Raw genomic sequence first — 13498 nt, forward strand, 5'->3', positions numbered from 1 at the left:
TCTCTTGTTGTATCAAATTATCAAAACTGGTAACTTATTGACTCACCCTGGTAAGCAATGTAGGAATAAAATGGATTCTTAGGGCGAACAGTGTCGGACAATGGGAAATCTGGGGGAAGCAGAGTGGCAGACTGGCGGAAGCCTATCCAGGAGAATAGGTCAAATGATGGTAGTCATAATGATGGTGGTGAAGGTTGCGCTTGTAAGTTGAAGTAGCTGAAGTAAAAATGTTATATTTCCCCAAATATTCCATAACAATTAATAGTACCTTATTTTACTAGAACCCTAACATAGGAAATGTAAGTTCTTGAGGCGTAACAGCTTTGCCTATAGTGTTGCGTATCAGAATACTGTGTCTTCCGTTGCATTAATTTACACTTATTCATTAATCTGTGTTGTATTACTAGGAGAATGAAATATGTTAGAGTAACTTTAAAGGGTCCTTAGCACGACAGGTTTTTAATAGCGTCACTGAGACTGCTGCAGAGAAGAGCAGCATTCAGCGTAGTCTTACCTATGTCCTTGTCCTGAGCTCCATACGATACCGACAGACTGAACTTGCCGTTGTACGAAAACAGGTACAGGTACACGGGAGCCCTGTCCTTGTACTTTCTTGCCAAGTCATCTGTATTCCAGGTAACATAGCGATCCGTGTACAACTGGAAATAGAGAAATAAACTGTTTCGTAAGTGATACATGTCTTTAGAATTCACATTTAAATTAGAAATGCGGTTGTATTATTCTTGAACTAAATGAAGAATAATGTTTAGCATTTCAGTGTAATCACTTGAGCTCCATAATATCAATAATTGGATGTAAAGTTACTTTGTATGAGTACATTCTCTTAAATCACTTAGACATTTGAGATTTACTGACATACTAGATTGTTCATCTGTCTATGTACAACGGGTATCCAGAAAGTAAGTTGCGATCAGTCATGAAATGAAAACCACCGAGAGAAAATCCGATGACCCTTTGCTCAGATTGTTGGGCAGTGTCTATAGTATATCAGTCGATCGCGTCGAGGATGTAAAGATGCCTAGAAAATATTGTCTCCCGCCACGTATGTGTGCCTGAAGAGAGATTTCGCCTGACTTCGTACAACCCCACTGAACGTAACTCTCACGCATTTCCTTCGTCACGACAATTCTCAGCCGCACACTGCAGAAGCTATGAAGACTCTCTTGTAGCGTTTCCGATGGAAAGTGATTGATTACCCGCCTTACAGTCCGGACGTGCCGCCCTCTAATTTTCACCTCTGCTCACGTGAACCGCTGGCTATGAATACAATATTCTGGCACCGTGAAGGCCAGCGTCTAGACTTTGTGGAAGGCACAGGCTGCTGCTTTTTATGACGAGGCTATTAGAATGTTGGTACAACACTATGATACGTATATGTCAAAGTCGGAGAAGTGAGTATGTAGGGGAGTAGCTGGAAGGTGTAGCTAACTCATGCCAAATAAAACACCTCGAATTTTCGCTGTGGTTTCCATTTTGCTACCGATCGGATCTTACTTTCTGGGCATTCCTCGTATTGCCTGTTCTTTACCTTCAAGATTTCGCATGGCTGCTCAGCTTTACAGTGTTAAATGCTTCTCTAGGAGCATAATACACTCCTGGAAATTGAAATAAGAACACCGTGAATTCATTGTCCCAGGAAGGGGAAACTTTACTGACACATTCCTGGGGTCAGATACATAACATGATCACACTGACAGAACCACAGGCACATAGACACAGGCAACAGAGCATGCACAATGTCGGCACTAGTACAGTGTATATCCACCTTTCGCAGCAATGCAGGCTGCTATTCTCCCATGGAGACGATCGTAGAGATGCTGGATTTAGTCCTGTGGAACGGCTTGCCATGCCATTTCCACCTGGCGCCTCAGTTGGACCAGCGTTCGTGCTGGACGTGCAGACCGCGTGAGACGACGCTTCATCCAGTCCCAAACATGCTCAATGGGGGACAGATCCGGAGATCTTGCTGGCCAGGGTAGTTGACTTACACCTTCTAGAGCACGTTGGGTGGCACGGGATACATGCGGACGTGCATTGTCCTGTTGGAACAGCAAGTTCCCTTGCCGGTCTAGGAATGGTAGAACGATGGGTTCGATGACGGTTTGGATGTACCGTGCACTATTCAGTGTCCCCTCGACGATCACCAGTGGTGTACGGCCAGTGTAGGAGATCGCTCCCCACACCATGACGCCGGGTGTTGGCCCTGTGTGCCTCGGTCGTATGCAGTCCTGATTGTGGCGCTCACCTGCACGGCGCCAAACACGCATACGACCATCATTGGCACCAAGGCAGAAGCGACTCTCATCGCTGAAGACGACACGTTTCCATTCGTCCCTCCATTTACGCCTGTCGCGACACCACTGGAGGCGGGCTGCACGATGTTGGGGCGTGAGCGGAAGACGGCCTAACGGTGTGCGGGACCGTAGCCCAGCTTCATGGAGACGGTTGCGAATGGTCCTCGCCGATACCCCAGGAGCAACAGTGTCCCTAATTTGCTGGGAAGTGGCGGTGCGGTCCCCTACGGCACTGCGTAGGATCCTACGGTCTTGGCGTGCATCCGTGCGTCGCTGCGGTCCGGTCCCAGGTCGACGGGCACGTGCACCTTCCGCCGACCACTGGCGACAACATCGATGTACTGTGGAGACCTCACGCCCCACGTGTTGAGCAATTCGGCGGTACGTCCACCCGGCCTCCCGCATGCCCACTATACGCCCTCGCTCAAAGTCCGTCAACTGCACATACGGTTCACGTCTACGCTGTCGCGGCATGCTACCAGTGTTAAAGACTGCGATGGAGCTCCGTATGCCACGGCAAACTGGCTGACACTGACGGCGGCGGTGCACAAATGCTGCGCAGCTAGCGCCATTCGACGGCCAACACCGCGGTTCCTGGTGTGTCCGCTGTGCCGTGCGTGTGATCATTGCTTGTACAGCCCTCTCGCAGTGTCCGGAGCAAGTATGGTGGGGTGTATTATGAACGTGGCTTATTTTCTTAATCCATTTTTTAGTTACTTGGGGCACATAATTGTTTCTGCACATTCTTTACCTTTCGTTAAAGTATGCAGAATTCCTTTTAGTACCTTCCCATTCTTGTCTTATTACTGCAGTAAGGAATCTATAAGTGTAGGTTGTTATCGTCAAACAGTTTTCACATATTCCTTTCGTGCCTTTTTTTGTGCAGTGATTTTCTTTGGATAATTATCTGATCGTATGTCGTCAGTTGCCCAGATTTTACACACAAGCTCAAATGCCTCCTGTTTTGTATGCATCCAACTTACTTTATAAATCATAATCGAGTTCACCTACTTCCTCTACCATACAGTGCTATGTCAGTCATTACTTGCTCACTTAACTGTACAACTTTACCTGCGATATTATCTGCACTTTTTCCTACATTTAAAACATATTAGCCAATGAATTCATATCTTTCACGTGGACGAAACGTTTCGGTTCTCTAGTGGCTAGCGTCACCGTCTGCTGATGCGGATACCGCAGGTTCGAATCTCGACAACCATTTCACATTGTTTGGTGGGGGAAAAGTCTGGAGATTGATTAAGCCCGGCTGTTGAAGGCAAATAAGTCGCCACTTGATATAACAGGCAGCCAAACACACACGCAAGTCCAAGTGGCGTCAAATACGAAAGTGTACCAGCAGGCTGATAGCTGCACGACATTTATTTATTTTACTATTTGCCGTGAGTGTTTACCAATCTATTATGCAATGTTACTGAGACATGCTTTTATGTGTGTAGGGAATGCTGCAATCTACAACTGTATGAAATACATTAAATGTATTTGCAATTTCGAATACGATAAGACTCCAGCTGTACAATTTATCGGTGACACACGAAGATTTTTGTCAGATCAGGATTCGAAACTCTATTTCCAACTTTACGCGAGCGGTCATCTTAACAACTTCGGATATCTGAGTGCGCTTCTAAGACTGTCCCAAACTTCCATATGTTAGCGTGTGTCCAAGTTCTGCTCTCGCACAATCACTGTGACTCTCACACAGGAAAAGACTTACTTGTCGTCGTCGCGGATTTGCCTGTCATTGTAAACACTATTCGCAGTATTTGTTTTTAAATTTATGCTATGCAATATGTGCCGAAGTGGTTAAGGCGACTGCTGGTGTAAAGTAAAAAACCAGTTTCGAATCCCTCTCTGTCACAGATTTTCATATGTCGCCAATAAATTGTACAGCTGGAGTCTTATAGTATTTCCAATCGTGGATACATTTCTTGTATTTCGTACAGCTGTAGATTGCAGCAGTGCGTGTAGTATTTACATGCCTAGGCAAAGGCTGCGATAGTAATAAAAAAGTCTATCTGTCTGATAATCAAAGTGACTGTGCGGGTGCAGGATGTAGACACGCGGTGACACATGGAGGTTTGGATCGGCCCTGAAAGCGTGCTGAGACAGCCGAAGTGGTTAAGGCGACCCCTCGCCTACAGCTGCGAATCCGGGTTCGAGTCCAGTCCGGCACAAGCTTTCGTACGTAGCCAATAAATTGTATAGATGGAATCTCCAGGTATTCACAAATGAGAATACATTTCTTGTATTTACAATAGCCCTACGACAGTATGCTCATTCTTCCACTACACAACATGATTTCTGCCACAATTTCCATTTGTAAATGTATTTCCATCTCTGTCTCTTCCATTTTGATTTTCCGTCTTCGCATGTACTATTTCATTAGTAAGCGATTTACAACGCTAACTTGTCCATTTCCTTCTTGGCATTTTTAATATTTAGTTGCTGATTTCTTAATTAAATTATCCACTGTCACTTCGATCTTGGGTCTTCCGTATCTAGAGAGACTCGTTTAGCATAACTTTCATTCACACTGCGTTTTGTTAATGCCCTAGTCACCTAGCGTCTACTGTTTCATTCACCCCAGAGACAGAAAGATAAATTATATTCGACTCATTTTTCTCAATCTTCATCACACGAAGTCTTTACTATAGTGCAAAAATGGGGCATGAATTAAGTGGGGCAGAAATATGTTACAAGAGGAAATGTAGTGACCTGCCATAGACCTAAAGAGGGAGATCTGTTTGGGTTAATGTATTCTCCCCTCTTCTAGTCGATGGGCGCCCTGATCACTGCGTAGCACGTATTTAGATCGTCTGGCGGATTTTGTTCACCAACGAGAAGATCGAAAATAATATACTGTTTGAAGGAGCTGCAACTTCAGTAGACCGTCTCTGGATTGTTCAAAATGTTTAAAGTATTCCGTATGGAGCAAGTCCCTTGGCTGCCAGAGGACCGTCAGGCCAATAACGTTTTGATGAAATTTGTGTCTCCGAATTATCACACGTTGCATATCCTGGTTGTTGGTTTGAAGTGCCATTAATGTGAAGGCCTCTATCCTCATCAGGTAGAACTCGGCTGTATAAAAGGTGATGTTGGTTTTTCTAAATTATTTTATGATCCTGTTGACTAACTATGATAAGAAAGTTTCATACACAAAAAACCAAAAATCTTATTTTTAACATTTTTCTAACCTCCGCAAACGGTGAATTCGGTATACTGATTTAATACTTACTTGTGTTAGAGCAGTAAGAGAGAGAGTGCCAGATGGGAAGTAAAAGTCATATATTTTCTTTGTGATGACCTTCGCTTCTGGAGACGAACGGTATAGTAAAGTCAATGGGAACAATCTGTCGCTGTCGCGTTCAAACTCCCGTAGCAAGGTCTCATTTGAAAAGAAAGCTGCAGAAAAAGTTAGAGGCAACAGTAAAATATCATCACATTAATTATGTAACACTTCTGAATAAAAGTTTCAATAGTAACATTTTAGTAAATGTAGTATTGTCTTAGAGAGGACGAGCACATGTAACGTTCCATATTTAAACTTCGGTTTGCTCTGTGAAACTGATGTGAGAAACAACTTCATACGAGTGAAGCAGTGGAGGTATAAATATTCTTCGGAATGAGTCAAAGAATAACACTTCTACTGGATAGCCTACGGCGTTAAATTAACTCAAGCACATGTTAATGAAGATAAAAGGAGAAGTCAGTGAAAGTAGTCCCTCGAAAAGCCTTGGAAGCCTGAGCATGCATGTGGGACATGAGCTCGGCCATTTTCCTCGTATTGGAGATGGTAGAGGTAATACTTTCTGCAGCAGCAACTAGTAATACGAGACGAAACATGTTTTAGTGTGTGTGTGTGTGTGTGTGTGTGTGTGTGTGTGTGTGTGTGTGTGCGTGCGCATGAGAAGGAGGGGGTGGGGTTGCGAGAGAGAGAGAGCTTCTAGCTTCTGGAAAGCTATGGATGTAGTTAGTAGCTGCATTTACGGGTGTAGTATCTACACTGCACTCAAAGGTCCCACATCATGAAGGCACTTGCACCACAAAAATTTAAAATACCTTCTTTATATTAATGTTATAGTGTCTCCCCTCTTATACTCTGAAAAGTAATTTTTATGTAAGTTTATTCGGTTGAATTTTGGTGGACAGCTGATGTCAATTAAGTAAGCAATCGCCTCCCAAACTCTGCGTTCTGACACATGAAAAGTTCAGAGACGCTCAGTAAAACTTGTGGCACTTCAATTGGCAAAGTAGGTAGCACTTATTAAAAAAGCTTGACATCTTTCAGACCTCATTTAGTCCAGACTAGGAACTATTAAGCAAAAAAATATCGATTTTCAAATATGGAGGTCGCTCTGAGAACATATATATCACTTATGGTAGCAAAACACTCTCACTTATGATCGTTTCCGAAAGTGGAGCTGATTAAAAACAGACTTTGGACCTTCATGCTTAAAAACAAGCTCAGTGATTTGGCTACATTCAGTATTTAAACTGTCGCTTTAAGGCACATATATTATGGATGTATTATGTGTACATAGCTTCATTATCATGAAGTACGCGAGTCAGCCAGTTAGCCAATGAGATTATTTTTCGTACTTTCATTTTAAAGCTGACTGTATGGAAAAGGAATGTTTTCAATCTTTTTATTTCGTTTCAGGCCAACTAAGGATCATGTGAACATATCAAGGTAAATAGTTCCCTTTTCTCTCTCAATTCTCTAAGCTCTTTTATTTTCTCAGAATGAGCTCTTTTCTTCTCATCCGACTATTTCACCTTATTTTTTTCTATAGTTCTATCTTCTTGAATATCTTCGAATTTCTTCACTACTAAATTTCTCAACTACTAGTCTGAGTTTGTTTCAGTTGAATAATGTCACCTGCTCACTTTGCCTTTAGGAAAACCATTTGTAGATCGAGAACAGTATTACTCAGGGTTAGTCGATAAATTATTGCACCTACTTTTACTCAATATTCCATGCAGCAAAAAGGAAAAAAAATCATGAAGGCACCCTAGTTGCATCTTACTTTTGTGGTATCGTTAATATTACTCTTGTAACTAACACCTAACAAAGTGAGCAACATCCATACTATACAAAGCAGTTTTAGTTCTGCAACACAGCGCCATGAAAGCAGATGATTAATACGAGGGTCGGTCAAAAAGTAATGCCTCCCATTTTTTTTCTACTTAAAGAAATTAAGTTAAGTGAAAAATTTGAATTTGGCGCCATTCCTCAAACCTTCTTCTGCAATCCACTGCAGTAGTAACTTTCTGTGTCAACAGGTGGCAGCACAGCAGAAGTTTGTAAGATGGCCGACATCGATGTTCGTTTGAGACAGCGTTGTGTGATTGAATTCTTGAATGCAGAAGGTGAAACGCCCATACGCATTCATGAAAGACTGAAGAAGGTGTATGGTGTTGTGACAGTGGATGTCAGCACTGTTAGACGATGGGTTCGTCGTTGTAAGGAAGCTGAAGGGCAAACACCGTTGACTGACGAAAAGCGGAGCGGCAGGCCGGTGAGTGCAGTGACTCCACACAACATTCAGCAAGTTGATGACATCATTCGTGGTGACCGTCGGGTGACTGCAGATGAAGTGTGTCGCATTATTTCTCTTAGTAAAGGCAGTGTGATCACGATTATTAAACAATTGGGGTACTCAAAAGTTTGTGCACGGTGGGTTCCAAGAATGTTAACCGATCAGAATAAAGAGGCAAGGAAAACAATAGCCTCCCAACAGTTGCAGCGCTTCCGTTTGGAGGGAGATGAGTTTCTGAAAAAAATTGTGACCGGGGACGAAACATGGGTGCATCTTTTTGAACCCGAATCAAAGAGGCAGTCAATGGAGTGGCGTCACACAAGCTCGCCGAGGAAGAAAAAATTCAAAACTGTGCGATCGGCAGGGAAAGTTATGGCAACAGTTTTCTGGGATACAGAGGGTGTGATTCTGGTTGATTTTTTGGAGCAGGGATGCACAATAAATTCTGTTCAATACGTCACAACCCTCAACAAACTTAAAGCACGTCTTCAGCGAGTTCGCCCAACAAAATCAATGGCAGATGTTCTTCTTTTGCATGACAATGCAAGACCACACACCAGTCGTCACACCTCTGATGAGATTGTCAAAATTGGATGGGAAGTTTTGCCTCATCCCCCATACAGCCCTGACCTGGCACCATCAGACTTCCATCTGTTCGGGCCACTAAAAGATGCTCATCGTGGGATTCATTTTGAGGATGAGGAGGCCGTCAAAACATCCGTGCGTCAATGGCTTAGGAAGCAGAGCTGTGATTTTTACCGTGCTGGGATACATGCCCTTGTTCAAAGATGGACCAAAACTGTAGAGATGGGCGGAGATTACATTGAAAAATGACAAAATGATCCTCAATGTTGTGGTTTTCAACCTATGTAATTGCATTTAAATTTCCTGACAATTAAACGTAGAAAAAAAATAGGAGGCATTACTTTTTGACTGACCCTCGTACTTTTAAGATTTTACTGAATGTCATATAAATTTAATTTATACAACAAGAATCGTATCAGACTTTTTCTAATATCAAATCCAATCAAATGTCATGCAACACAATGGCATAACTCTATGAACTTTTCTGTATATGCACAGGTAGGACTGACATCATGTTAATCGTCAGAATTATCAACTTTCATATACATACATAAGACTAAACAGATCTCTTAGGAATAGCAGAAAAGACCGAAATTATCCAGTTAAATGGATATTTCAAGACTTCAGAGTTCAGAAGTAGAAGAATCTAGTAAAAGTTCCTGGCCAATAACTCAAATTTAAGGTGGTGTAGGTTTCGTCTGGTATGGTGTAGCTGTACAAATATCTGTTGTACTGTTTGACATATTGACGTACTCATTAAGTTAGTGTAATAATGTCAGTCTACTCAAAGAGAGCTCATTTTCGTGTTCTGTTTTGTTTTGTTGGAAGTCGAATTGTAGTTTGGTGAGACAATTGCCGTCAGAAATAAGAGTAAATATGCAGGAGACGGTATCTACATCTACATCTACATTTATACTCCGCAAGCCACCCAACGGTGTGTGGCGGAGGGCACTTTACGTGCCACTGTCATTACCTCCCTTTCCTGTTCCAGTCGCGTATGGTTCGCGGGAGGAACGACTGTCTGAAAGCCTCTGTGCGCGCTCTAATCTCTCTAATTTTACATTCGTGATCTCCTCGGGAGGTATAAGTAGGGGGAAGCAATATATTCGATACCTCATCCAGAAACGCACGCTCTCGAAACCTGGCGAGCAAGCTACACCGCGATGCAGAGCGCCTCTCTTGCAGAGTCTGCCACTTGAGTTTGTTAAACATCTCCGTAACGCTATCACGGTTACCAAATAACCCTGTGACGAAACGCGCCGCTATTCTTTGGATCTTCTCTATCTCCTCCGTCAACCCGATCTGGTACGGATCCCACACTGATGAGCAATACTCAAGTATAGGTCGAACGAGTGTTTTGTAAGCCACCTCCTTTGTTGATGGACTACATTTTCTAAGGACTCTCCCAATTAATCTCAACCTGGTGCCCGCCTTACCAACAATTAATTTTATATGATCATTCCACTTCAAATCGTTCCGCACGCATACTCCCAGATATTTTACAGAAGTAACTGCTACCAGTGTTTGTTCCGCTATCATATAATCATACAATAAAGGATCCTTCTTTCTATGTATTCGCAGTACATTACATTTGTCTATGTTAAGGGTCAGTTGCCACTCCCTGCACCAAGTGCCTATCCGCTGCAGATCTTCCTGCATTTCGCTACAATTTTCTAATGCTGCAACTTCTCTGTATACTACAGCATCATCCGCGAAAAGCCGCATGGAACTTCCGACACTATCTACTAGGTCATTTATATATATTGTGAAAAGCAATGGTCCCATAACACTCCCCTGTGGCACGCCAGAGGTTACTTTATTGTCTGTAGACGTCTCTCCGTTGATAACAACATGCTGTGTTCTGTTTGCTAAACACTCTTCAATCCAGCCACACAGCTGGTCTGATATTCCGTAGGCTCTTACTTTGTTTATCAGGCGACAGTGCGGAACTGTATCGAACGCCTTCCGGAAGTCAAGAAAAATAGCATCTACCTGGGAGCCTGTATCTAATATTTTCTGGGTCTCATGAACAAATAAAGCGAGTTGGGTCTCACACGATCGCTGTTTCCGGAATCCATGTTGATTCCTACATAGTAGATTCTGAGTTTCCAAAAACGACATGATACTCGAGCAAAACACATGTTCTAAAATTCTACAACAGATCGACGTCAGAGATATAGGTCTATAGTTTTGCGCATCTGCTCGTCGACCCTGCGGGCATTCATGCGTGATATCAAAGAACACATCGATCTAGTACTGTAGCTGCTCTGTATCTCAAACAAAAAATGAATATATTTCTATGACAACACTCCTGAATACGCCAGTGAATAATAATATGAGGAACTAGCAGCACAGAGCGATTACTACAGTTGTGAACAGCAATCTGAACAAAGTTTATATGTGATTTTAAATCCCAAAGCAGTAGTATGTAGCACGTAATGCATGTAGTGCAGGCAAACGCTGCTTCTCGTTGCTCTTAATCTTACAATAATTTAATAACATGGGGAACAGCACCTGCTGTCACTAAACAACCCTCTTCTTTTGTTGCTCCCATCAGCCATGGTACCACAGTATGAGGCTCCATATCAACTGGATGTTGAGAAAGGAATGCATCTTCTCCTTCATCTTCCACCACAGGTCGGAAAGTTATTAAGGGATGGAACATCCATTCCTGCAAAATAAGTAAATTACCCACTGGAAATGACTCATTTTTTTAAAGAAAAAGCTATTACTCACATTAGTTCCAGAAGTCTTTCACAGTTAAAACGTATTAAGTTAATTTCATCAACTTAGAGCGTATGTACTTTCCTTTTGTTTTTTTCTTTTCCTCGATGGTACTTTTTCGCCCACTAAAAATACTACCGAAAATAATTATGGAATATTTAATTGAGTACACTGTGCTCGCAGGTACTCCTATTGTAAACAAAGGATAAGTGAGCACTAGTGGCAATGAGCTAAAAAACTTCCTAGGACTGAAAAGTAATTACAGGGGGAAATAATTTGCAAGATATTTTAAATTAAGTGTAAAGTAATACCACTAAACTGACTAATTCATGAGTTGTCAAATTTAAAGGTAATCGTGGTTAATTTCCACTGTGTATAAAACTATATTGCTATAAAAATATCATTTTCTAGATGTGAATTTTATGTTTTATTTGCGCTGTTTCATGTACGCCGTCTCAAAAAAATTTGATTTTTATATTTTTATTTTATTTTATTTTTTATTTTCTTTGTTGCAGTTATACTAAAGCCAGCCGCTGTGGCCGAGCGGTTCTAGGCACTTCAGTCCGGAACCGCGCTGCTGCTACGGTCGCAGGTTCGAATCTTGCCTCGGGCATGGATGTGTGTGATGTCCTTAGGTTAGTTAAGTTTAAGTAGTTCTAAGTCTAGGGGACTGATGACCTCAGAAGTTAAGTTCCATAGTGCCCAGAGCCATCTGAACTATTTGAGTTATACTAAACCGGGTAATTTATGTTTCTGAGCAGAAGACGCTTACTAATTTCCGCACAATAAACGGTAACGTACATGAAAGTTCTCTTCAGTGGCGATGATTTTGTATTCGTCGACACTCCTGAGACATTCGACCTGTGCAGCACTCGGCTCTGTAGGACATCCCACCAGGGTAGCCAAACTGCGCGCCTTCTCCGCTGCGGCCGGTTCTGGCAACCCCCACGGTGACAACGCCACACCACTTTGTGAGATCGCTCGATGGAAGAGGCCTGCCGTCGAAAAGCCAAGTAGAATATTAACAAAACAAGCTTCGTATTACATTGTTATTCTAGATATAAAATTTTCTAAGGTATCTGGGGAAACTTATATTCCACTGCCTTAGAGTTAGTGTAACGTTAATATGAATTTAAACTTGGTATTGAAAAAATTCACAACATAGAACTTTATAAAGTTGGTAAAACTGTTATAAATTCTTTTACAAAAAGTCTCAAATACCTTTAATAGATTTACGAAAGTTTTTATATTATTGGATGAAGAAAGTCAGGTAGTCTGTTATCCACCGTGGCAGCGTTTTTTCTTGACAGTTATACACAGGAGAGGTTTGCAGTGTAAGACCCCAGCAGTCGTGAGTGTAAATAGGAAAGCGGCTGTGGAGAGTCCCAATATTTGCTGTTAATTTCAGAGGCTACTGTAGTGTAAATGCGAAGAGCATCTAAGAGACTTGTGATCCGTTTTGTCTCTAGAAGTGTAGGAAGGAAAATAGGAGTTCACCCTGTATTAGCAATTTGATAGCATAGTGAAGGAACTCGGCTGAAGCGATCCTGGAATTCACGTGTTCAGTTCGGAATGTAATAGACCTGAGGATAATATGATTCCATCTTCCGGTATATACTGTACATGGAAGATTTTTTCGGCTTTCGAAAGCTAAACTACCCATAAACCAGATGTGTGTCTGGAAACGCGTGCAGGCATCGAGTGAGGGGTAACAAGGATTAAAATTGCGCCACCCCACTCACTGTAATCTACTTTCATCTAGCTTAGCATGTTTTCCTCAAAGTGACTGAGATGTTGCTGCCTAAGCCTGTCCCAATGGGTTCCATCATGGGATCGTCGAGAGTAAGTAAGATGACGATGATGTTTGGTTTGTGGGGCGCTCAACTGCTCGGTCATCAGCGCCCACACGAAGTTCCAATTTTTACAGTCCAATTTTTACAAAGTCCAAGACACTGTCACAAATGATGTTGGTGATGATAAAATGATGAGGACAACACAAACACCCAGATCCTGGGCAGATAAAATCTCCAATCCGGCCGGGATTCGCACACAACCAGCCTGTGGAACTGAGAAATGTGTCACAGAAAACATTACCCTCGATAACGACAAGACGCGTCCGATATCCGATATTACTGACATATCTCCGTGATGATCCGATGAGATTGGATTCCTGAAACTTTCGTTGTTATCTGGGCGCCTTCACACTCTTCTACGGTGATCATCAGAAAAAACCTCCTCTTTTTGGTAAAGAGACCACCACGACATTAATCTAAGTTCAGTCCCAGGTGTTCCTTGTCAACTTCCTTTGCGTTCCAC

General features: G+C 42.4%; 1 protein-coding gene across 1 annotated transcript in view; it reads right to left on the bottom strand.

Annotated features, from left to right (window-relative positions):
• Window positions 1–13498, bottom strand: part of LOC126174794 (juvenile hormone esterase-like) — a 100453-nt gene that overhangs the window by 11324 nt on the left and 75631 nt on the right. Inside the window, exons 5-8 of the mRNA XM_049921164.1 lie at window positions 11984–12177; window positions 10973–11129; window positions 5569–5735; window positions 515–659 (exon numbers count right to left, since the gene is read on the bottom strand). Coding sequence (XP_049777121.1) covers window positions 515–659; window positions 5569–5735; window positions 10973–11129; window positions 11984–12177 — 663 coding nt within the window. The remainder of the gene's footprint in view (window positions 1–514; window positions 660–5568; window positions 5736–10972; window positions 11130–11983; window positions 12178–13498) is intronic.

Source organism: Schistocerca cancellata, chromosome 3 (assembly GCF_023864275.1).
Source record: "Schistocerca cancellata isolate TAMUIC-IGC-003103 chromosome 3, iqSchCanc2.1, whole genome shotgun sequence".
NCBI classification, from domain to species: domain Eukaryota; kingdom Metazoa; phylum Arthropoda; class Insecta; order Orthoptera; family Acrididae; genus Schistocerca; species Schistocerca cancellata.